The sequence below is a fragment of the Phacochoerus africanus genome, chromosome 3, assembly GCF_016906955.1.
Source record: "Phacochoerus africanus isolate WHEZ1 chromosome 3, ROS_Pafr_v1, whole genome shotgun sequence".
Classification (NCBI taxonomy): Eukaryota; Metazoa; Chordata; class Mammalia; order Artiodactyla; family Suidae; genus Phacochoerus; species Phacochoerus africanus.
In genome coordinates this window covers 194,016,097-194,042,198 of record NC_062546.1, presented here as the reverse complement: position 1 = coordinate 194,042,198, position 26,102 = coordinate 194,016,097, and the positions used below count along the sequence as shown (strand labels likewise).

General features: G+C 42.4%; 1 protein-coding gene across 3 annotated transcripts in view; it reads left to right on the top strand.

Annotated features, from left to right (window-relative positions):
- Positions 1 to 26,102, top strand: part of COL4A4 (collagen type IV alpha 4 chain) — a 139,802-nt gene that overhangs the window by 95,952 nt on the left and 17,748 nt on the right. For 2 of the 3 annotated variants that reach the window (XM_047773662.1, XM_047773661.1), the window contains exons 32-43: positions 1,311 to 1,418; positions 2,829 to 3,010; positions 4,113 to 4,176; positions 6,823 to 6,897; positions 11,186 to 11,293; positions 11,898 to 12,005; positions 18,101 to 18,172; positions 19,576 to 19,713; positions 19,806 to 19,919; positions 21,137 to 21,292; positions 23,441 to 23,548; positions 25,065 to 25,073. In XM_047773662.1, coding sequence (XP_047629618.1) covers positions 1,311 to 1,418; positions 2,829 to 3,010; positions 4,113 to 4,176; positions 6,823 to 6,897; positions 11,186 to 11,293; positions 11,898 to 12,005; positions 18,101 to 18,172; positions 19,576 to 19,713; positions 19,806 to 19,919; positions 21,137 to 21,292; positions 23,441 to 23,548; positions 25,065 to 25,073 — 1,242 coding nt within the window. The remainder of the gene's footprint in view (positions 1 to 1,310; positions 1,419 to 2,828; positions 3,011 to 4,112; positions 4,177 to 6,822; positions 6,898 to 11,185; positions 11,294 to 11,897; positions 12,006 to 18,100; positions 18,173 to 19,575; positions 19,714 to 19,805; positions 19,920 to 21,136; positions 21,293 to 23,440; positions 23,549 to 25,064; positions 25,074 to 26,102) is intronic. The other variant, XM_047773663.1, reaches the window with a different exon arrangement.

Here is a 26,102-nt window from a genome sequence, read left to right as displayed (position 1 = left end):
TTTGTTAACCACTGAACTACAAAGGGAACTCTCAGAGTCATTCTTTGCTAGCTTACATAAGTGAGGTTTGCTGTGCTAATATGCTCCTATACATTTATCCCACTAAAAATATTTAGAATTGGGTTAATGCCAGTGATGTGTCAGTAAGCTAGTTCTCTAAAATAAAATTTTTTAAAAATGTCCTGATTTGTAGTGTGTTTGCTGATTGCTTTGGCATGAGTTCTCCCAGCGATAATACGCCCACAATGACTGATTTAAAACTACCAGTGGCAGGAGTTCCTGCTGTGACACTGGGTTAATGATCCACCTTGTCTCTGTGGAAATTGGTTCAATCCTCAGTCTGGTGTGACGGGTTAAGGATCCAGCGTTGCCGCAGCTATGGAGTAGGTCGAAGTTGGAGCCCAGATTCCATCCCTAGCCCGGGAATTTCCACATGCCGAGGGTGGGCCAAAACATAAAAAAATAAAACTACTAATGGTTTAAGAGCTAGTTTATACAATTCTTGTCTTGTTCATAACTGGCTGTCACCAAGCCGAGTTGAATCCATTCTAACTCATGTCTACAGCTGGACAGTGTTTGCGGAAATCAAGAGAAATATTTTGTACCCTTTCTACTTGCAGAATTCTCCATGTGGAGAATTAAATATCTGTTCTTTTAATGTAAGGGGAGAAAAGGAGGGTGGTTCGGAAGAAGAAGGTACGGAACTGGAAAATATGAGATAGACAATTCAAAATTTCAAGATAGGGAGTTCTCGTCATGGCTCAGTGGAAACGAATCTGACTAGTAACCATGAGGATGCAGGTTCAATCCCTGACCTTGCTCAGTGGGTTAAGAATCCGGCGTTGCTGTGAGCTGTGGTGTAGCTTTCAGACGCAGCTTGGATCTGGCATTGTTATTGCTGTGGCTGTGGTGTAGGCTGGAGGCTACAGCTCTGATTTGACCCCTAGCCTGGGAACCTCCATGTGCCTTAGGTGTGGCCCTAAAAAGACCAAAAAAAATTTTTTTTTACAGGATGAAGAGATATATTTTAGATTCAGAATTTTTTAAGCCTGTCTTTTTTCACTTAAGACTCTGAGACCAGTTTGGTTGAATTTAGCAAACATTCACTGAGCACTCGGTGTATATGAGAACAAGTTGGGGAAGGATTGTAAGACATGGCCCTTCCTTTAGAAAGTCAATCAACAATATTGACACTGTGCAATCTATGAACATAAATACAGTTTAGTAGATTAAATAGGGATGTGCAAACTAGACATAATCACATGTGTGGTGTTACCTTTGTTTTGCTTTTGTATAATTAATATCTAAAGGAGCAAGAGGACCTCCAGGATATGAAGGAGAAATGGATATTATTTCTAAAAGGGGGCAACCTGGGGAAACTGGACTGCCTGGAGATGCTGGATTCCCAGGAGAGGAAGGTAAACATATGCTTTTGTTTTATTTTATTTTGTTTCATTTCATTTTATTTTATTTTTACCTTTTTGGCTATCCCACCACATATGGAATTCCTGGGCCAGGGATCAGATCCAAGCTGCCGTTGCAGCCTATACCACAGCTGTAGCCACGCTGGATCCTTCACCCTCTGTGCCGGGCTAGGGATTGAACCTGCATCCCAGCACTGCAGAGATGCCACCAATCCTGTTGTGCCACAGCGGGAACTCTGGTTTTTTGTTTGTTTGTTTGCTTGCTTGCTTTTTAGGGCCACACTCAAGCATATGAAGGTTCCCAGGGTAGGGGTCAAATCGGAGCTACAGCTGCCGGCCTACACCACAGCCACAGCAGTGCAGGATCCGAGCCGCGCCTGTGACCTACACCACTGCTCACAGCAACACCAGATCCTCAACCCACTGATCAAGGCCGGGAATCAAACCCACAACCTCATGGTTCCTAGTCGGATTCGTTAACCACTGAGCCACGACGGGAACGCCTCCTTTCTTTTTTTTTAAACACCTCAGATAAGTTGACGCCTTATAGATAATTCAAACAAGCATGTGTATTAAACAACTTTCCCAAAAAAACCTCTTCTGCTGATATTAGAAACAGTCATTCTTTCGATAAAAATGTAAGTATACACTAAGGAAACTCATGGTACTTATTTTTTTCATACTAGAACTTAACTGTAGATCCTATGCATTTGTCGATTTGGATGGTCCAAACTAGGATCAGTCCTGACAGATACATGGAACAGTGGTTCCAGGTTTAAAGTATTCCTGGTGTCAGTGGCTGGTATTAAAATGAGCAGCATGGTGACTGCCCAAATGAGTTCAAGCAGGACTGCTCAACTTCCAGTGTGCATCCAAGTCTCTTGGGCCCTTGGTCACATACAGGGGCTGGACCAGCAGCAGGTCTGGGGCAGGTCTGACTCTGCCTTTCTCCCAAGCTCCCTGATGCCTGTGCCACTGGTTCCCAGAAATACCACCCAGCCAGGATTTTGACAACCGCGTTTGTATGTCCTTTCCCTGGTTCAGATTTAATCTGAGACCTGGGTTCTTGTGTTGGCTCTCTCCTTAACTATCTGCTAGGGGACATGTATTTTACCATCTCTGGGTAAGCACGTCCTCATTTGTAAAAACAGCATGTTAAAGGGAAGTAAGCAAGGCTGTTCATTCCTACCCTGCATAGCCCTGAGTCTCTTCATGGGCAGCTCGCTTCACAGTGAGGTCCCAGGAGCCAGAAACCACCGTGTTGCAGCTTCAGGCAGGAATTAGGATTCCCAAGTCCTAGGAGATGGTTTCATCTGCTAGAAGCAGGACCAAGACCCACAGCCCAACTGTCGCCCAGCCCAGGATTTCCTCTAAGAGGTTTTGTAACACTTCCATCCCCCTCAGGTGATAAAGGCCATCCTGGGATGCAGGGGAGGAGAGGAGAGCCAGGAAGCCACGGACCACCTGGATTTCACAGAGGGGAGCCAGGGAGAAATGGGCAGCCAGGTCCTCCTGGACCCCCAGGCCCTCCAGGCTCACCTGGGCTGAGAGGGATCATTGGTTTTCCAGGATTTCCAGGTGACCAGGTAAGTGACCATTGTCTTGGGAGGAAAGAAACTAATAATAGTTCTCTATTCTCAGGATGCCCATAGGAGTCTTACCTTGCCAGGACACATCATGGCCCTTTCACTGGCTTCCAGGGACGATGGAGACTTCTGAAAGGCCAAGATATAACTGTAATTTCTGACCAGTGTTCATGCCTGGGCCCCGTGACATAGATGATCAAGTCTGTTATTTTACGTACTTGCATCCTACCCCCAGCCTTGTTTGGACAGCTCTAAGGAGCCTCAGGACTACTGGTTTACCAAAACAAAGAGTTGTCTGAAAAATAACCCAGCTTCTGGTTTCTAAATCTTCCTCTCCAATGGCAGATATCATAGATTTTGTTGGATACATTTTTATATTTACCATTATGAGCAAAATACCCCTTGAGAGCCCAGGAGGAACAAAGGTAGTAGCCTATATCACAACGTCTGAAAAATGTATAGCATCCTTTGCTACCCATCTGTTGGATTAAGATGTTTAAAGTTTGGGGTATGGAATAATTTATAATTATATTTTATTTGGTATTAATTTACTCATTCAAAACTTAAAGTTCAGGAGTTCTCATTGTGGCTCTGTGGGTTAAGGACATGATGCTATCTCTGTGAGGTTGTGGGTTTGATCCCTGGCCTTGCTCCGTGGGTTAAGGATCCAGCACTGCAGCATAGGTCACAGATGTGGCTCAGATCCAGCATTGCTGTGGCTGTTGTGTAGGCCGGGCAGTGGCAGCTCTGAGATGACCTATGGAAGCCTGGGAACTTCCATATGCTGCCAATGCAGCTCTAAAAAGAAAAAATAAGTAAAAACTTAAAGTTCAAGTTATGTGATGCAGTTATCATTTTTGCAATAGGGTATAGAGTATTGGATGCCACCTCCTGGCATTGCTAATTCTTGAAGAGTTTTGCCATTGTTTAAAAACTAGATGCATGCAGTAGTAAGCTTGCAGCGCATTTCCAGTTTTCTTTACCACTGCAAATAATAAAAGCCAAATTAGTTGTAGAATATTATAACAGCATCATATCAAGCATGTGTCATTTGTATTTGAAATCAAAGTAAAATCTTACTTCTGTTTTATTAAACTATCAGGGTGAGCCAGGTTCTCCAGGGCCCCCTGGACTTCCAGGAATCGATGGCACAAGAGGACCTAAAGGTATGGTTTGGGAATACAGCAACATCCATCAAGTTCATAGTCCTGCATGTTTGTAATATTGTGAGCCAAGTGCTTTGGGCATGGAAAGTAAAATATAGCAAATAAACTGCAACATTCAAGGGGTTCTTTTTAGACTCTACTAGATAATCAAGCCATCAAGACTAAGCATCTACACGTGTCATTCAGATCCAAGGGCACCATATAGACAACAGTCTGCCTTCCTCCTTGTTAGGAGTCCTCGCAGCTGTCCTTGCAGTGACCGCAGCTCTGTAAGTGACAGCTCCGGTGCAAGGAGAGAGATCCACACTGGGGGGTCTGTGTCCCCAGGCCCTAGTATCTTCTAAGGATTCCATAGGTACAGCTTTCAGGGTCCCAGTTACAAGGTCATGGTACACAGAGAAGGTCAAAGCCTTGACTTCTCGCTAGGTGTTAATAGTTCACTTAAGAATTCCTGGGTGACTAATTTACAATTGGGTTATTTTTACCACAAGCCCAGGGTCAGCAAATGTGTTTTTCTCAAAGGGCTGGATCATAAATAGCTGTAGCTGTATGGTCCCTGCTTCAATAACTGTGCATGAAAGCAGCCACAGACAATGTGCAAGCAAAGGGGTGGGGCTGTATTCAGTCAAACTTTATTTACAACAGGCTACAGGCTGGATTTGGCCTCACAGGCCTTAGTTTAATTTGCACCAAAGGCAATGTTTCCTTGTAATGAAACTTATATTCTACCTTTATTAGGCTTCCAAGGAAGTAGGAATAGAAAGTTAGCCCAAGGTCAAAACTGTCCTTAGAGAAAAAGATGTTCCATTAACCTTTTATCCAAACAGGCAAACAAATAAACAAACAAAAAAAATCAAGATATCTTAAATTGCAACATTTTCACAGAGCTTTAGTATTTTTACTATTTTTATGTACCATTGGGTTAATATTTTTCTTTAAATCTCCTTTATGATGATTCACCCTTTTAACCTTATCTGAATTCACTATCTGAATTCACAGGCTTGATGTACAGTTATATTTTTTAAATACAGATTAAAATAAATAACTTTAGACTATAAAATAGTAATTAATGAGCCACCTAAAAATCCTCTCCCTTGCTACTAATGAAACACGCTTTCTATTGAGAGATACTCAATAAATAACATGATGATTTCTGTTAAGAAAAAAAAGTAAATGGTGCACTCTTATCTATTCAGGTAGAATAATTTAGATCCCCTCTTCAGAAAGAGTTACAAGTAAAAACGTTTTCATATTTGATTTTGACATTTCATAGCTTCTACACATCGATGCATTTGTTATAGACCCTTTGTATCAAAGGGCAAATCTATTTCTTCTCCTCATGTCCCTCCTACTTGGATTTGGCCATGTTTGCAAGGAAGTGACTTTCGGTAAAGTACCTGGAGTGAAAGGAGGTCTCATGCAGCCCACAGATAAGAGATGTAGTTCTGCTGACATCAAGGCTGATGGAACTGAGCCCTTGGGCAACCCATGGTTTCCCAGGGCTTCAGACCTTCCTCCATGATTTTTCACTTACCTGCCTACCAACTGGCTCCATCCCCCTCTATTCTGGAACTCTCTGGAGATGTTTGGCTTGTCTTTTAACATGCTGTCTATCAGGACAACCTGATAACCTCCATCATGAAAATCCTGCATGAGAACTTCCTGTAAGATGTGGGTAGGACTCTTCAAAAGGGGTGTTGATGGGCGGGGGCTATAAAGCAGGCCTAATTAGCTCTTTTCCCCATCCCTGGTCTTGCTCTTCCTACCACACCATTTTGAGTCCTCCATTTCTAAGTGGCTCCAGCTCGAATGTAAGACCTTGTGTCTGGAAGGGTGCAGTAGCAGAGTGGAACGGCTCTGCGGGACCATAGGAGTCACTGCCTACAATGGCCTTTGTGCCATTTCTCATGGAATCATCAATAAGATGACTTTTTTGTGATTTTTTTTTTTTTACAAGACACTGAGTTGAGCTTCCTTACAGAGAGATTGAAACATACTTGCAGCAGCTGAAACAGTGACAATTTCTGCTTTCTGTTTATAAAAAACAATATGAGGATACAATCACTCAATGCCAAGTAATTTCTTGAATCAGCACCTCAATTTGAAACCATTTTAGAAAAATTTGAAAATTCAACCTTGAGATCTATAGTTTCTTATGACTATTATAAACTATAAAACTGTGTGTGTGTTTAAATCACATCTTGTTTCTCTGTTTCTATTTATTCTTATGTAGGGAAAAAAAGCACTTTTTTCAAAAATCTTTTCCTGGAACTTTGAAGGTAGACTATAAAGAAAAACATAGGGAGTTCCCATCATGGTTCAGTGGTAAAGAACCCAACTAGCATCCATGAGGATGTGAGTTTGATCCCTGGCCTCGCTCAGCGGGTTAAGGATCCAGTGTTGCTGTGAGCTGTGGTGTAGGTTGCAGACACAGCTCAGATCCTGCATTGCTGTGGCTGTGGCATAAGCTGGCAGCCACAGCTCTGATTCGACCCCTGACCTGGGAACTTTCATATGCCTCAGGGGTGGCCCTAAAAAGAAAAAAAAAAGGCAAATATCATGAAGGATCATGAAAGTTATCGAGTCACTTGTCTGAACAAAATTAAACTCTCTTAAATAATGTTATGTGCATTTTATCCCTCACAGGATACAAAGGTGAACCTGCAAGTGAGTTTGGCCTACCTGGTCCAAAGGGAGAGCCAGGTAGCCCTGGATATCCAGGTATAGCTACATACTTTTCTTTCTTTCTTTTTTTTTCTTTTTGCCATTTCTTGGGCTGCTTCCGCAGCATATGGATGTTCCCAGGCTAGGGGTCGAATTGGAGCTGTAGACATCGGCCTACGCCAGAGTCACAGCAACGTGGAATCTGAGCCGTGTCTGCAACCCACACCACAGCTTACAGCTATGCCAGATCGTTAACCCACTGAGCAAGGCTAGGGATCGAACCCGCAACCTCATGGTTCCTAGTTGGATTCGTTAACCACTGAGCCACGACGGGAACTCCCAGCTACATACTTTTCTGATTCAAACAAAAAAGAGTAAGTTTGGTTTGAAAAATAGAACAATTGCTTTATCCTCATAGCTAAATGATTGTGTCAGGATTTTCTTTCCCCTTTGCTCACTAAGTTGCTATCAGAAGGATTAAATATAAACACTGGCCTAGGAGGACACCATGATTAGACACCAGGAATTCACCATCTTTTTTTCCACCATGGTTCACATGACCTGGAATCACTTTATTGTACAGAAATTTATCACCACATTGTAAATCAACCATACTTCAATAAAACTTTAAGAAATGAAAAACAAAGCAATAGCCTTCCCCACGCATGTCCAGATTTTGACAGGGTCAAAACCGATTATTGCAAACAATCAAAATTTGGACTATTTGGCAATCTCTGTAACTAAAAATGATACATTAGCAGCAACCACTCAACTGATGACAGTTGCAGGTTGTCTTTCCAGCCGTTTCTTTCCTTCTCAGAGAAGCACAGACGAATGCCTTTGAGGAGTGCCGTGGCTAAGATATCATTGAATACCTTGCTTACTAAAATTAGGTCCCAAAATGTAATAACTCAGGAGTTCCTGTTGTAGCTCAGTGGAAACGAATCCAACTATGAGGATGCAGGTTCCATCCCTGGCCTGCTCAGTGGGTTAAAAGATCCAGCATTGCCGTGAGCTGTGGTGTAGTTTGCAGACCTGGCTCGGATCCTGAGTTACTGTGGCTGTGGCATAGGCCAGCAGGTGCAGCTCCAGTTTGACCCCCTAGCTTGGGAACTTCCATATGCCTCGGGTGCAGCCCTAAAAAGTCAAAAAAAAAAAAAAAGTAAAACCTCATCATCAACAGCGAATCTGTTTTTGCAAAACAGCACTCTGTTTAATCCTTAGCATTTGATGTATAATCCCTCAGAACAGATCAGGATGGGCTAGTGATTTCTTGTTCTCCAGTAGAGGCTGAGGTGGCTACATTAGTTGACCCACAGCTGACTAAAGAGCCACATCCTTTTACTGATTCCACTTGAGGGAACAGATCTTAAGTCACTAATCAGATCAATGTACAGAGATGCGTGCACAGGGATATCCATTGCCTGAATGAACAAATGTTTAACCACAGATGATTGGTTCAGTAAGGGATGCCCAGTCTCATTCCGCTGATAATGGCCAGGCTAGAGACCAGGTTTGTATTTAGATGCTGTGTCCCTTGTAAATGAAAGCATCTCATTTTCTTTTTTTCTTTTTTTTTTATTTTCCCACCGTACAGCAAGGGAATCAAGTTATCCTTACATGTATACATTACAATTACATTTTTCCCCCACCCTTTGTTCTGTTGCAACATGAGTATCTAGACAAAGTTCTCAATGCTATTCAGCAGGATCTCCTTGTAAATCTATTCTAAGTTGTGTCTGATAAGCCCAAGCTCCCGATCCCTCATTTTCACTGTTTTGTGCATCATCTTATAATTCTCTTTGGCAGTAGCCATGTTTCCTTCTACACAACGGAAAGAATATGTGAGCAGAACTCTTCGGGGAAAGTTTGTTTCTTGGTTTTTATACCATAAGATGGCTCAAACGGAAGTCTAACAGAAAAACACGCTGTTATACTGGCAACACACTTCCTTCTCCACTCTCTTTTGTATGGGTCTTTAACCTCTGGCATGGTCAAATGGATAAAGTCATATTTTAACTGAAGTGTACAGCCCACGTGTACATTTGCAGGGGAAAATAGCTTGGAGCTTAGCGTTGTGGATGTGCATAAAGACGGAGGGCTCAGAAAGAAAAATGAGGGGTTTAAAAATCACTGGTCAGCCTCCATCATCACTGACCGTGTGGTCTTGGGCAAGTTGCTTCTCATCTCTGCGCTGCTTCCTCACCTGTAAACCGGCCCCATGCGTGTTACAGGTTGTCCTGCGGATCAAATGAGGTTCCTTGAAAGCAATTTATAAGCTAAAAATTGCTACACAAATATACATTGTAATTCATCATCGTCATCACGGGTCAGCAAAACATTAAGACAATTTTCTGCACTTACTGGAACTTTTTTGTAAACCCTTAGGGTGGTAAGATTTTATAAGCTGAAAGTGGTCCAAGGTGGAGGCCTTTGCTATTACTTAATATGTTAAGTTAAAAATCATAAATCTGAGGTATTTTACATGCAGGCTAACTTTTTAAAGAAAAAGTGCCTCGGTGTCATTTCCCCTGGTCTCCGATGGTTATCACCATTTAAACTGTCCCCTTTCCCAAATGGTATAGCTTCAGGTTCAGATTTTAAAATTACATCATATGTTATTCACCGACATGGAGTTAAGCTAAACATGCAATTTCCATTGACTGCAGAAAGATGCATTGAATTTGAACAAGCCTAACAAGAAAGCATAGACCTTAAGCCTGTCTCAGAGGATTTTATATGATTATAGAGGGTTCAGTTCTACCGCCCCTCCTTTATTTCAAAGAGAAAATACAGGTTAACTCAAAAGTTCTGTTCTTAATACGACTGCAGTTGAAGAGGCAAGCCTTTAATCATTCAGTGTTTTTTTTTTTTTTAATCTGAGGGGGGGGAAATGCTGCCTCATCTTTACTGCAGGAATATTTTCAGAAATAAAACAATACATAGATCTTAAATTTGATCAGGGAACAGGTATAGACTAACATAGGCTTGTTTCTTATGTGTTATGATAAATAGTGACTGTGGCCCTCATGGGTTTGTAAGTACAGAACCGCGTATTTTATTTGTGGAGTCAAATGGTCATTTTCAGCCCAGATGATTGGGTTATCCTATAGATATGAATTGTATTAAAGTCATATGTTATAAATAAACACATGGGGAACGCATCGCCTCTAGTAATCAAAGACATGTCATTTAAAGTAAGCCCGAAATAGCATTTCATCCCTACTAAATTAGCACCCTTACTAAACACATCAACAGTCTAAAAAACATCCCCAGTGCATACGTGGCGGGGCTCTTGGAGTTGTGATGGGGGGGGCTGTGGGTGGGTTCCACGCGGTGGTGTGAGTTGGTGGGGCATTTACCCCAACCACTGGCAATCTCTCTTGGGAACCAAATGCTAACATGGTCTGTTCTAGAAGACTAAGAACAGCTGAACTTTTCAGCAAGTCACTGTCCTGAGAAAGGGACCGTAGTAGGTTTTTCTTTTTAACCTAATAGATGTATCCACCAGACGTAGCGTGTAGTTCTGGAATGAGACTTGAGGTGGACAGACCAGCTGTGAAGGACATTAAGGGGACAACTGAGAAAACACGAGAATGGAATGAGTATTAAATGATAATAAGGATCATTATTAATTTTCTTGGCTGTGAGCATGTTATTTTGGCCACATAGGAAAATATTCTTATTTTTCAGACATGCCTCCTGAAATATATAGGGATGAAATTCCAAGATGCCTGTGATTTACTTTAAAATACTTCAGCATTTAAAAGTGCATTAAAAAAAGAACCAAAACCCTTCAGCATTTAAAAATGCATTTTAAAAAACCCCAAAACATCGGAGTCTGTTTGTAAAAATTCTACTCCTAGGAATTTTTCCTAAGAAAAGAACTTAATAGGAGGAAAAATTGATTAAAGATGTATAAAGATCATTATGCATAACAGTAAGAGTTAGAAATAATTTGGATGGCCAATAGTAGAGAAAATTAGATTAATTAATTTAATTAGGGGTAACTCAGTAAGCATCAGCCAGTTGCTTAAAAACAACAATTAGGAAAATGATATCAAACTTGGCAAATTACCTTTGATACCATGCCAATCAAAAAAGAATGTAAAATTGTGGGTCTTATTTGCATATTACTATATATTTACGAGATGCTCTGTTAAGTTGGTGGGATTATAGGTTTTTTTTTTTTTTTAGTCTTTTCCTTAATGTTATCGTTTCAATGGAAAAAATTTTATGTCTAAAAACGCAAGCAGAGGATAGAAAGCTGAAGTTGATGGTTTTATAGATTCCTTGTCTTGAAGGGCAACTGCAGCTGCTCAGTGTTTAATCCTTCTTTCCTTAGGGCATTTGGGAACGCCCGGAGAGCAGGGCTTGCCTGGTTTTCCAGGACCTGGAGGACCCCCAGGAAGGCCGGGACTGCCTGGCTCCTCTGGACCAGCAGGGTGTCCAGGTATCTTAAAAGAAGTTTAGAGACGTCCCAGGAAAGCATCTATGTCTTGGGGTATGGGAAGGAGCCAGCCTTCACCTAGCCCTGGTTCAGTGCAGGCTCTGTCATTTCCCAGACTCGTGACCTTGGACAAGTCACTTAAACTTTCATATTCCTCACCTCTAAGTTAGAGCTAGTCTGATCTCACAGGGTTTGTCTGGGAGTAAATGAAGACAGCTGTTTCATGCCCAGGAGGATGCCAGGCACAAAAAGATGATCTGATGGGGAAAGCACCCCGTCCAGCCTTTCCTAATGCACCTGCCATTCAGGCTGCTGATTTCCTTTTCTCCTTTAGACTCAAGGCAGCTAGCACACATACAACACAACATTTTAATGGCTCCTTCTCCTGCCAATTCAGCATGAAGTGAACATTTCAAATCATACTTGGTAACTTTAATCACTCAGAAGTGTATTTTCTCCTCCTGCTTTAAGTGAGGAGATCTAGGAAGAAAAAGGAAACAAACAATATTCCCAATTACCCCTGTATTAAGAACATAGATGATCTTCCAGTTAATGAAACTCATGTATCATCTGGGTGTCTGCAAAACCTCCCTCCTGTCATCCTCAGGTAATCCAGGGGTGCCTGGGCCAAAGGGACAGCCAGGAGAAATGGGGGACCCTGGGCCAAGGGGCCTCATGGGTGATGCAGGGGCACCAGGTCTTCCGGGAATAAAAGGTAAGTCAAAAGGAAGCCCGCGACCCATCAGAAAGCTCTGGCCAGTGATGCTCACACAAGGCCACAGCGCCTTTAGGCACCCCAGTGACACGCTCTGGGGCCTGGCTCTTTCCCAGGATGCCCACCGGCACCTCATTTTGAGGGCATTCCTCCCAGCGCTTTCCATAATATTCAGGCTTATTCATTTACTCTCTCCCCAGAGAGTCAAACTCCTAATTGTGTCCTAGATTCTGTGTTAGGCACAAGACACAAGCTTGAAGAAAATAGACATGGTTTCTGTCTTCATGGAGCTCACAGCTTCGTAGCGGCACAGATAGTAAATACACATTTGCCAATTGTGGAAAGTAGGAGGAAGAGAAAAGAATGAGATGCCAAAGAGAAGGAATTAGCATTCACTGTCTTTGAGAAAGAAGCATTTTTTTTCCTGGTTAAGTTTTTTCCCTTTTTAAAGTACAGTAGACTGAGGGAGTTCCCTTCATGACTCAGTGGTTAACAAACCTGACTAGGATCCATGAGGATTCAGGTTCGATCCCTGGCCTCACTCATTGGGTTAAGGATCCAGTGTTGCCATGAGCTGTGGTGTAGGTTGCAGATGCAGCTCAGATCCCTCGTGGCTGTGGCTGTGGTAGCTGTAGCTGCAGCTGTAGCTCTGATTGGACCCCTAGCCTAGGACCTTCCAAGTATAGTAGACTGGTTATAATATAGGTCTGGTGGTGGAATAAAATAGAATAGAAAAAATACAATTTGTTATTAACCAATCTTCATGTCCCTTCATTCAGCTGTATTGCTCGTTCCTTTTCAGTCCATGTCTTCCATTTTAGAAAAAAACCATTTTTCCATGGATACTTTGTATGTACCTCTAGCATAATCCTTTCTGTTGTTTGTTTAGAGCTCTTTCTCACCATGTAGAGTATAATTTTTTAAAAAGCAAGAACCATTTTTATATCCTTGGCACCAGGAGATTCCCAATAAGTCTGTTGTTTGGTTATCGTTATTATTTATTTATTTATAAAAATAGGTTAATTAATTAATGGAAAAAGACAAGAATGAACAACTGAACTAGTCGCTGTGAAGCTTGAGGGTCTGTCTGCATGTCAATCAACCGTTGAAGGGTTAAGCCTTCCGGGGTAGATTTCTGTAACCAAGACCCCTCTAGCTCCTTCCTCCCTGTCCTCTCACTTAGCTTCTGCTCATTGATTCAAACATACATGACATTTTGGTAACAGAAAAAGTAATTCCTCTCGGAAGAATTGGATATCCCTTCTTTGGGGCTTAATCCACTTATTGTTTCCAAGTCATGTTTTTTCACCCTCTCACCTCATCCCTCAGGAGCTAGATTTCAAATAATTCCAGTCTTCCAGCAAGGAGCTGTGTAGTAGATGTTACCTGGTACCTCTGCAAAGAGAAAAGCCATTTATTTTGAAGAACGGGTGAACTTACATATTTCTACGCAGCCAAATAGGTTAACAGGAAAACGTTCCCATCACAAGCCACGATATCTCGGTACTGTTCTTCTTCCTCTCTGTGGGCATTTTTAGTAATGTGAAGTGTAGTGACTGGTGATAAATTTAGGGTTCCAAGCAAAATGATAATTTTTTTATTTTTTAAGAGTTTCTCTATTTATTGGGGGCAGTTTCCTGTCTCTGACAGTCCCTCCAGCCCTGGTGGGGTACTCTTTGGTGCTTTTTTGAGCATCTGGAGGACAAAATTGGTAAAGAACCGAAAGAAAACATTTCCTGTTATTTTACTTCTCCTACATCTCTGCTTCTTCCGACCTTCCTAATTTACTAAAATGGCAAGGATTTTCAAGTGCCATTATATACACCCAGTTTGATTAAAATGACCAAATTTTTGTTACGATTGCTATTTCTTCCTTGCCTTGAATTAATGTGCATTCATCACATAACTTCAGTATGATATGTTATTTAAAAACTAATAGCTAATGAATTTGCTATTATCTCCCACAACGTCATAATTTTGTGTTATGAAATAAGTTTGTTAAGAAGAGAAGGTGAGGAAATGAATATATCAACCCAAATCTTCCTACTAATGCTCAGACAGATGCTGCAGTGGTGCTTCCTGACCATGCAGAGACACTGTTTCCCTGCAAACAGCCCAGTGAACAGTCAGTCTTTTAAAAAAAAAAAAAAAAAAAAAAGAAGAAAGAAACAGTGAAATACATTCCTAGGAATGAAAAAAATCTACGATATAAATCCATTGTTGCAGTTTTATCATGCTGATAGAAAAATGAACCACACTCCAGCAGAAACACTTTGAACTGAGAAACTAAATATTTGAAGTATGTTCTAAATAAGTCAAGGGGACTGATTATTTTGTTTGAACAAGCCATCTGCTGAACTCAGAGTTGTTTGCTTGCTAGAACAGGCCATATGGATTCTGAGTCCTGCTTGTGTTCAGTTGGATTTAAACTTTAACTTCAACATAGGTAAAAATGGCTTGAGTCCTAGATTTAAATTTTCTAGTAACTTTGCCTCTAAAAGGAAGGCAATGAAGCTACTTAGATGTTCACATAAAAGTGCAATCTTGAAAACCTAAACACAGCTATCGCCAGCATGAAAACTGTAAAGGATATTGTCTGGGTTGTTTTGCTTGGTGGCAAGTATGATATTTCATAAGAAAAAAAGCACCTTGGAATGTCTTTTACCGGCATAGAATTGCCAGGCATCTCACAGCTATGAAAACCAGGGAAACATCCTCTGCCCCTTTCTACAGCCAGTGTCCCCTCCCGCCCCTCCCCCGAAGCACTTACCAGCCTTGAGGTAATTGCCTGTTTGTTCTGTCAAGTCAGGATTGTTTCTCTCTTGTTCCCCACTGCCTGTCAGCACCCGTCACTAAGTCCATTTGGGGACTGAAGCTCTGCGGATAGGAGACCATATCTTAGGCTCTCGTGCGGCCCCCTGAGAAGGCACTTGTGTATCTTCTGCAGTAAAAAAGAATTCAGTCTTATTTCAGAATCTGTTTTGCTAAGTTCTCCACTGTGTTCAGCCATGACCTATAGTCACAAAGAAAGGTCTCTCTTCCCCAGCAGCTGTCTAGTTAGGGTGACCAGTTGTCCTGGTTGGCCTGCGATGGAGAAGCTCAGGACACAGACTTTTCGATCCTGGGAAAGTCTCCAGCAAATAGGGATGAGTTGGTCACCCTGTGTTAAACTCATAAACCTGTGAAAGGCCCCTGGACATAGAGTAGTATTTTCAGGCTTCGGAACAAAAGAAAACCTCAGGGCGGGAATCCGGTCACAGGGTTTGCTGGCTGACACAGATGGAAGCTGGCTGGGGTGGGAGATTGGAGTCTCTCGCCAGGGGAAGGGGCCCGGGGCCTGCAGCAAGATGCAGACGTAAATGATGTTCAGCCAGAGGACAACTAGAGAGGTGAATAAAACAGCCTCATTACCAAGGAATGCGCTTCGTGATTCTCATTGGCTCCCATCTGCCCTGTCTATATGTTATGCATGAACAACTTTCTGATTTAGAGATGGGATTGATAAAAAGCTTTCAGTAGAAAGGAAAAATGGCCCTCAAAGCCCTACCCAGATGTAGCTGCATTCAATTTAGAAAGATAACATTGGGTCAGATAAGGGTCGGCCAGTTCAACAATGACAAGGGGCTGGGCTGTGACAGTACAGGATCTGGATGTGTTGATGAGACAATGGAGAGTTGGCAGAAGCTGAGATATTCCACCCCCAGCCAAGTCCCCCGAACCATCCATCTTGGGGGCTTCAGCTAGAGATCAGAACACATTGAAATAGCAGAGATGTCACACACACACAAATGTATTCTCATTTCAGATAGATGGCAATACGTATCCAGATGCGGCAGGTGAAGAAGACCTGTGTGTTTTTGGGGTGCAAATTGGAAACATTTGCTCATAAATGGGAAAGAGAATTGGAAAATAAACTCAGCCAGAACCGATCAAAGTAGTTAGGAAATAAGAGTTTTAGGGAAAATGAGGGTAGACCCCCCCTTTTTGGGGTGCAAGAGAATAAAGCTCACTCATGCCAAACTAACATTTTGATATTAGAGATAGAAGAACTGTTTTCACTAATGATAAAAAAATAAAATGGAACCAACCAACTGTCCTATCATCCAGTAAAAAGTTTACAGGAGACTTGCTTTAATGAAGAGATAATAATTGAACATAAATACATTCAATATATTTAATATATATTATTCAATATATTTATATATTTATAAATAATTGAATTATTTATATACAAATAGCTCTAACTTCTCCAAATTTTAGTCCTCCCATAAATCTATCAATGAAGGATGTGACATGCAATTAGAAATGGGAGTCCATGCTTTTTTATAGCTTTCTCTCCACTCATTCCATCCCTCACCCTCCCTCTTCCACGCGTGCTCATTCACTCACTCACTCATTCAACAAACGTTTATTGAGCACCTACTGTGTCAGGCGATACAGTAAGTGGGGGGATAGAGAGACTAATAAGAGCTGATCTTGCACTCAATTAATTTACTCAAAGTGAACCCACCACCATAGACAGGATTCTTGTACAGAGTGGGATGGGCACCAGCAGAGGGCATTGCGGGAGCTCTATGTAGGTGTCCTGGGGGTAGGAGAGAGGCCCTTCTGGGTGTTCGTCATAAGCTGAGGATTGCCACAAAATCGAGGGGTGCGAACAAACTGAATGAATGGCGGACTGTGCGCCGAGGGGTTTTAGCCTGAGATGAGAAAGAACAGTTACTGGACAGAAGATCTATTAGTGCAGCAGGAAGGCTACCAGATTTGGCCAAGGGCTGAGGAGATTCTTTCTCCCACATCTGCCAGCACTTGGCAGAAGGCTTAGCAGCCAGGAGATGCTCTGTACCTATTAGTTATCTGCCTCCTCCCTCTCCCCTCTCCCTCCTCCCCTTTACTTCCTCCCTATAATATATAATATGATATAGATAATGATACATGTATGCTACATGTATCATTATATATTATATCAGCTGTATGTATCATAATATGTGTTATGGATTATAAATATCTATATATGTATCCATCTGCAGATTTATAGCTGTTCAGTGACAACTAATGTAAAGTCACTTTAGTAGCTGTTTCCTCAGAGAACTATGGTGACATCTGACAATAGCTGAAAGACGATGAGATCCTCTAATCACAGAAAATGGAGATCTCAGCAATCAGTGTGAAATAAATTTGGTTTCTATGAAGAGGCATCAGAATGGTTCTCTTTGAATGAAGCGGTGGCCAAGAAATCACCGCAGCGCACCTGACCTGCAGGTCTGTTCTTTCTGAGTAGCAAGCATAGTGCTTAAAAAAATCTGGAGGAGTTTCTGTTGCAGCTCAGCAGGTTAAGAACCTGACTAGTACCCATGAGGATGCAGGTTCAATCCCTGGCCTCGCTCCTGTGGGTTAAGGATCCTGCATTGCTGCAAGCTGTGGAGTAGGTCACAGATGTGGCTTGGATCCTGCTCGCTGTGGCTGTGGTGTAGGCCAGCAGCTATAGCTCTGATTCGACCCCCAGCCTCGGAAATTTGTATGCCACAAGCACAGCCTTAAACAAACAAACAAAAAAACCAGGAGAGCATGTTATTTCCCAGTAGCCGAGGGCCCCACCTGTGCTCATAGTCTTACCTGACTAGATCCTGGAGAAATTAGAATCTGCAGACTGTGTGGAATGGGAAGATGCTGAGCCTGGGAGGAAGGAGACGGGTTTGCTCCCATCCAGTCTCTTTACTTGTCCAGGGTGACTTTATTGTTCTACGATCGGAGGTTATTTCCTATACCATGATTCAGTAATTCTAGACTGTATCCAGCTGGAGAGAGAGAAAGAGATCAGGTCATGATATGGTTGTAAAGTCACAGCCATATATTAAAACCAAAAGAAAGGTATGTGTTAAGCTGTCTTAATAGAAAAATGTCGATCAAATGGACATGTTACATGATGAGCTCTGGCACAGATTCCGCCTTGACAGTGACACTTAGACGGTGAGAGCTCATGGTTCCCACCTGGAGAATCTGTCCCCATCTCACTGGAGGTCCCTGTAAAGTGCAGCCAGAGAACTTGAGCAGCTGCTCTTCTCTGTGGGTCACAGGCCTGTGATGTATTTCAGGTCCTTCTGGGTCGCCTGGCCTGAATGGCTTGCATGGTTTAAAGGGCCAGAAAGGAAGCAAAGGAGCTTCAGGTAAGAGAAAACCCTTTGCAAGAGGCTGCGTGAGAATCGCTAGCATTTTCACCCTACATAAGATTTGGGTGCCAAACTAAGACTCTGGTTTAGCCTAGAAACACAATGTTGGAACTGTCTTACTCCTTATATAAAAAGGACACTTGAGAAAACCCAATTTGAGGATTGGTTGGTTAACAGTGCCTTTTTTTTCTTCTCTCTTGCTTTTGCTTTTTAGGGCCGAACCTGCGGCACATCAAAGTTCCCAGGTTAGAGGTCAAATCCGAGCTGCAACTGCCATCCTACACCACAGCCACAGCAAAGCCAAATTCAAGCTGTGTCTGCAACCTATACCACAGCTCAGAGCAACGCAGATCTTTAACCCACTAAGCGAGGCCAGGAATCAAACCCATATCCTCATGGATACTAGTTGGGTTCATTACCACTGGGCCACAACAGGAACTCCCAACAGTGCCTTTTTTTGGATACTGCTTGTGATCATCTGTTAAAAATACTCTGAATAAATGCTTAGGTGAAGCTAGATTTTAAAATATTCTGAATAACAAACAGTTGAGATTTTATTTGACGCGTAGGAATGCTAAGTACAACCATGCAGGTCTAATTAGTACTTCTAGCATCCTTCAATAGCCTGCTGCTCAAACAAATTACCTGGACAAATTGCTGTCATTTCTGATATCACAGATAGGCTAATCATCAACATCTTAGCTCATTCTGTTATGTTAATAGAATGCACGTGAGTTGCATTCCTTTCTCAGAAAAGAGCTTCCACTCAGACCAGGCAGCTGGAATCAGACATGCAGATTTGAGGGACTGTCGGGGAATGGACCAAATTGTGCTGTTGGATTGGGGAACCTGTGTCAGGGGACAGACAGAAAACCTTTGTACAGTTTGGAAGATCAAGAAGTCATTCAGGTCCCTTAGGATTCAGTGAGTGGCTCTTCCAAACTGAAGAGTCTGGTGAAATGGGTGCCCGTTCCAGGAAACCAGTGAAGTTCTGCCTTTTCAACGTGAAACTGCACGCTATTCTATTTCTTTGCCAGTTCCTACCTTAAATTTCAAACCAGCTTATTTGCAATCCCTTATTGTTGGGGCTCATTCACGTCCCTCTTTCCATTGCAGAGGTTGAAGCGTTGGTATTGTCATTGAGCGGTTCCGTTTTTCAAATCTTGGAAATAGCCGTAAAACCAATCAAAGCTCCATTTGACAAGGGCAATGAGTCATAGGAGCATAGGCGGCGACCAGGAAGAGGATGCAGCCATTTAGATCATGGTTGCAGCCAGCGGTTGGTCTTAGCAGAACCACCTGCCTCCTTGTCACGTGCCTATTTGGAAGCCGTTCCTTTCCAGGCCCCACAACAGGGACACATGAGCAGATGCGGTGCTAATGCTGTTTTCCTCATTCAGGTTTGCATGAAATGGGCCCGCCTGGTCCTATGGGAATACCTGGGCCAAAAGGGGAGAGAGGAGACCCTGGGAGCCCAGGAATTTCTCCTCCAGGACTTTTTGGAGAAAAAGGTCCCCCAGGTCCCCCAGGACCCCCAGGTAAGAAGCAGCATACTTTGCCCTTCCCTCAAGAACTAAATCCAAACCTTCCAAATGCGATGAAACTAACATCTGGATACATCCCTCTTCAGGGAAAGCTGGACCACCTGGTCCTGCAGGTGCCCCAGGAAGAGCTCTTAAGGGTGACATTCTGGACCCAGGTGTGCCTGGAGACCAGGGACCTCCTGGCCCTGATGGTCCAAGAGGTATGAGAAAGTCCCAGCAAAGGATGGTGCTGCTCCTTTCCTTAGATGCCGCCGGGATGCAGGAGCATCTTAGAATTCCCATCAACTTGGCAGATGGAAATGGATGTGGGCAGTTGTTGGCAGATGGAAGCAGATGTGGGCAGTTGTTGGCTCTCATGACCATGCCCGGGACTAGAGCTTAAGGCCCCTCGTGCTTCTACTTTAACTCCCATCAGACTGCTTCTCTATGGTACAGGCTCTGACTCAAAGCAAGCCTCTCCCATCGCCAGCTTGTTGCTGAGCATCAGGGTGCAGAAGCACCTAGCGGGAGGCATTCTCATGTTGGTCTCAGCATCTGCACATTAAGTGCTGCTTCTGGCCCAGAGTGGCAGGACCCAGACTGACACACACATAGAGAAGCAGTCTCTTCCTGTGCTACTGACAGTACTCTTTGTTCCTCTCCTCACTTCCCCAAAACAAACTCTAGCAAGTCAATATTTAACAAAGTAAGATTAGAGCAGAGCTGGTTAGGGAGTTGGGAAAGGAGAGTGGCTCAGTGTCGTGTTCTGCCAAATGTAGACAATCACATTCCTCCTAGTTCACAGAACTGTTCCAGAGAGACACAAACTCACTGTTTTTAAATCTTTAGAATTTTCGTAGGGTTGGGATGAAATATATAATTCTCTTTTACACTGAGAAAAATACAAATGCCCAAAAATGTGCTAAGAAGTGTAGAAGCTAAGTAGGAATAGAATTGGGGCACAATTCCCATTGTAGACACTGGCTTTCAAATGGGGTTTTAAATTTAATTAAGTGGATATTCCTTTTCCATCAGCCAGATTTTTTCAAAAGCCTATTATCTCTCTGTCCACCCGTCCATCCATCTGCCCATCCATCCAGGCACACATCCACCATGTTAAAGCAGTAGAATGGCAATGCAAAGAAAAATTATAAACTTATACTTCCAAAAGGCCTGAAAGGGAGGCTCTGCTTAGCTCATTTAGTCGAATAGTTACTAACAGACTGTTTGCACCATTTCTCACCTTGGGCTCCATGGGACATGCTGTTTTACCTCTGATACTATTGACTTTCTTGCATCCCTTGCTATAAACTATTCTAATTCCTTGCATCCCTTGCTTATAAACTATTAAATTACTTTCCTTAGGAAGCTCTCAGGCAGCCAGCATGCCCCTTTGTCTTTGACTGAAAGAATCTTTTTGCCTACTCCCTGTGGCCAGGAACACCTGGGCCTCCCGGGCCCCCTGGGAGTGTTGACCTTCTTAAAGGGGAACCGGGTGACTGTGGTCTGCCAGGGCCTCCAGGTCCACCAGGTCCACCAGGCCCTCCAGGACGCAGAGGCTTCCCAGGATGTGATGGTAAAGATGGCCAGAAAGGTATGAAAGCAAGTTATTCTTTAACTAGTACTGGATGACTTTATTATCTGGCCCTTGAGGGCCTGGGGTATGCACCGTGGCAAAGTGATTCTCATGTCCTGGGGAAATAGTGACACATTTCCAATATGTCCTGACTTTCCCAGAGCCCTAAAATTTGAGTAAGCTGTTGAACAAGAAGAAGAAACACTAGTTCATCTTTAGCCCCTTATAACATACTTGATAATCTTCTAGACCAGAACTAAACAGTAGAACTTTAATGCAAGCTATCTATGTTATTAAAAGATGTAAGAGCCACATTTTGAAAGTAAAATGAAACAAATAAAATAATTTTTCATACTTTAACACAATATATTCAAATATTCTTATTTGAACCTAAAAGCAGAAATTATCAAAGGGATAAGTAGGGCTGTTTGTACAAACCTAGTTCCTCTCCCAAATAAGACCCTTCTTTCTGCCTTTGAAATATGATGTGCATTTTATACTTACAGCAAAACACAGTTTGGACTTGCCAGTTTCAAGTATTCAATAGCTTCATGGGATTAGTGGCTTCTGTATTGGACAGTTCAGTTTTAGACTGCTGACTGTGCTTTTTTATATTCACAAAAGAGTCTCCATTACTGAATTCTCTCCCCATTTAAGGCTAAAATATTTATTCTAATTAAATTTTACCTAACTACTAACACTTGGGGACCTTAGTTTTTTGGCCATGAGAATTTTAGAGAATTATTAGGTTCCTTGAACATTTTGCTGAGCAGAGGCCAATAAAGATTATCCATTTTACCTCCCTTATGTATAAATAAGGAAATTTGAGACCAGAAAAGCAAATGTTGAGCTTTGCAGGAACCCAGTAACTAGCACCCTGTCTGACCTCTGAACCAAGTGAGAAATAAGGCAAATTATTAGGGCAGAGGGGAGGTCAAAATCAGCATGAGAATGCCATGACTAGGATGCAAATAGCATCCCTGAAATTGTACAGTGCACAACCTGAACCACAGTACACAGCAACAACTTCCCCTTTATTAGCAATATCATCAGGTTTAGAGGATGTGGCTTATATCTGCAGGTGTGTGGGCTTCCAGTTATTAAACTCCAGAGTTAGACAAACATGCTAGCACTCTAGTGACCAAGAGGAAGGATGAGGGGCTGTCTATACAGCCTTGTTCCTCTCCCTACTAAGAAACTCTTCCTCCCTAGGGGCTACCCTAGAGGATGAACATCCACCTGGAAATATCCTTCAGGGTTAGGGAAATAGCACGCTGTATAAAAAACAACCACCTGCAAGAGCATATTCAAGGCATTAGAAATATTGGTGGAACCGCTAATCCTGCTTCTTAATTTGCATTCCAGTGGGCATAAGGGCCAAAGAATGCTTAACCATTAAAAAGGATGAGGGAATTTCCTCTGTGTATCTTTTTAGATTTCTACACATTGGGAAATGTTTGATCTATTCCGTAAATATCTATTAGGAATCTACAGGAAGATAGTAATGAACAAATTTAAACAATTTCCCCACTCCAGTTAAGCACAGTGTTTCCTAGGGGAAGACAGACATTCGCATTAAAGGATTGCCTGTATGAACTGAGAGACGTGCTCTCAGAGGCAGGGGGCGGGCGAGGGCCGCGCTTCTCTGAGTGCTTATCGAAAAGCAACTGGACCTAGGTTGGGATTCCAAGGAGGGCTTCCCTGGCGTAATCTGATTCTACAGAAGGAGGAGGACTTGGCCGATGGGGAGGAGGGAAGGAACAGTATGTGTGAGGCACCGAGTGGCTGGTGTGGCTGAAACAGGAAGAGAGAGTGAGGAAGGGTGGGATGGAAACTCAGGGTGGCCCCCAGACAGTGAAGCATCTTTTCTTATTTTTTCCCTTCCATTGTCTCCAGAATACGTTCAGGATAACTGGGCTTTTCATTCTAATTTAGGTTTGTCTTGATCATGGAATGATCTTCCGCAGTCCTTTGGATGGATTGTCGTGTTTGTTTCAGGCAGAAGCTGTTCCCAGCTTCCCAGAAGACTGGGGACCCTATTCTGCAAGCTAAGGCTGGCTTTGTCCTGCGTTTGGGGGGAGTACACCTCTAAATTCAGTCCATCGAACTGTCATTGTCGTTATATTGCTTCATTCCAGTGCCTTTCTCTTCATATGTTCCTTTCAGGACCCATGGGATTCCCAGGACCACCGGGGCCACCTGGAACTCCTGGGCCACCTGGAGACAAGGGTTTACCTGGACCTCCAGGCAGAAGAGGGCCCTTGGGTCCTCCAGGTAAGCTTCTAACACCTGAATCTTCACCTAGCAGCCTACATATGGCGTTTGGTTTCAGTGTTTACCATGAGGGTCACCTTCCAGAAAGTAATTATTCTGAAATTACCAGCAAATTCGATTAAGTTATTTCTGATGAAGATTATATTTATCTCAGGCCACACTGCAAAGTCTCAGGCTTGGTCAACTTCTTATCAGAACAAGTAAATTTGAGAAGTAGGCATTGATTTTACATATGTTATTTCTTTTTTTTATTGTTCTTTTTTTTAATTGTTATTTTCCCAATACAATTTTTTTTCTACTGTGCAGCATGGTGACCCAGTCACACATACATGTACACCTTCTTTTTTCTCACATTATCACACTCCATCATAAGTGACTAGACATAGTTCCCAGTGCTACACAGCAGGATCTCATTGCTAATCCATTCCAGTGGCAGTAGTTTGCATCTATTAACCCCAAGCTCCCAATCCACCCCACTCCCTCCCCTTCCCCCTTGGCAACCACAAGTCTATTCTCCAAGTCCATGGCTTTCTTTGCTGTGGAAAGGTTCATTTGTGCCATATATTAGATTCCAGATATAAGTGATATCTTATGGTATTTGTCTTTCTCCTTCTGACTTACTTCACTCAGTATGAGAGTCTCTGATTCCATCCATGTTGCTGCAAATGCTATTATTTCATTCTTAAATAAATCTGAGTTCCCTCGCATCAGAGGCCAAGACTGGTTTGCTTATTGCACATGGGAAGATTGTATATTCGAATTCTGTCCCTGAATTCCCTCCCATAGATTTTCCTAGATGTTTTCCACGTTTTCTGTAACTTACACTACTTCCTGTGGAGATGAAAGGCTATTCAATTTAAGTTCTGTAGACAACAGGTTTTCATCATAGAGTCGAAATAAGCCAAGAAAGAGTTGGAAGGGCAAACAGATCATGTGTATTTGAGAATGGCAGAAGGGATATATTTCAAGATCCTAAATCAATATTGTGGCAATGTGGTTTCTGTTCAGAATAGTTTGCAATCTCCTAAATTAGCCCTCTAGTCCAAATAATAAATAAACTGCACTGTTTTATGATGGATCACAGCACAACATGACAAAGAGTTTATACCGTGATTCCATCTCATATTTTCTTTCTATGCAGAATGGACAAAACTTGGCAAGTTAATATGTAATTTTCAGAAGCCTTCAAATGGACGAAATGTCTGTATATAATCGATTAAGGCATATCTGCCGTAAGAAATCTACTTGAATTTTATATTGTGCGAGAGCGTTTCATTTCAGGTCTTTGTAGCTATGACAACTCCACCAGTCATCGCTGTTCTTGTCAGTAACATTGATGTGGACTTTTTATGTAAATAAGATGCCCTCGTCCTGCTTGCTATTGATGCTGTCATCAAATTATGACTTATGTTCTCAATCTATTTCCCTTTTGTCCTAATTCACACTTTTAAAATCTCTCTCCAACACATGAAAATCGTCGGGGGGCCTCTCTTTTTTTGGCTTTGCACCACTCCAGGTTCCAGAGGTAAGTATTGCTAGAAAATGAATAATTTCCTCTACATCTCTTTTCCAGTCATTTCCATACTTGTCCCTTTTTCACCATACTTGTGAGTTAACCTTTGTGACATTTTTTTTAGATGGGATGCTGTAATTATATTCCGTTTTAATCCCTTGTTACAGTAATAGTAACCCCATATTAGCATGTTCCAACGCCGAGCCTCATTATAGGTTGCCAAGGCGGTGTAGATACTCAGCTTATATAATTTCAGATCAGACACAGAGTGTGAGTGCTTTCTCTGCCAAGTGCTACAGTACATACCGACTTTCCTTTAGAAATTCTACCCTCTAAAGACAGAGACCATCCCTAAAATAAATAGCATCCACAGCATGAAAAGATGGGTCTTTTCCACCCCCATAAGGGGCTGTGATGAGCCTTTCCTACGGCACCCAAATCCATTTTCGAGGAGCGAATTTCTTTGTGTGTTCAAATGAAAATGCCATTATTCTCTTCAACTAAGTGTGCACGGGATCCTCTGCAGCATGACAACAACATAATATTTCCAGAGAGAAGAAGAACAGAAAAGTCATGAATGTGAGCACTGGCTCTTTCCAGGCACGTGTTATTAACCCTAAGAAATGGTGCCCTGAATACAGATAGCATGTATTATTTTTAGGTCCTCGGCCTCTTTTCTTTCAGCTCCTGGTTTATCAAAAAGTGAAGAGGAGCAAAATCAGAATTTAAGGAATCCTGCTATTTTAAATGTGTATATTTTACAATTCCCATTGTACATGTCATGTGTTTTCCCTTTAGTCCTTTTAGTGTCTCTCTGCGACTCTATGTGTGAACTCACAGGATGAGAACATCAGCATCCTAAGTATGAAGTAGCAGCCAAATGCCCACCCCCGCCTGGATTCCACCCCCAGAAATTCCTTTTTATTAAGTCTAGAGGGGGTGCTGGCATCAGTACTTTTGAAAAGCTCTGCAGATGAGTTTATTATACAATCAAACATGAGGGCACTGCCCAGGCCACATCCTGTATCAATTAAACCAGCA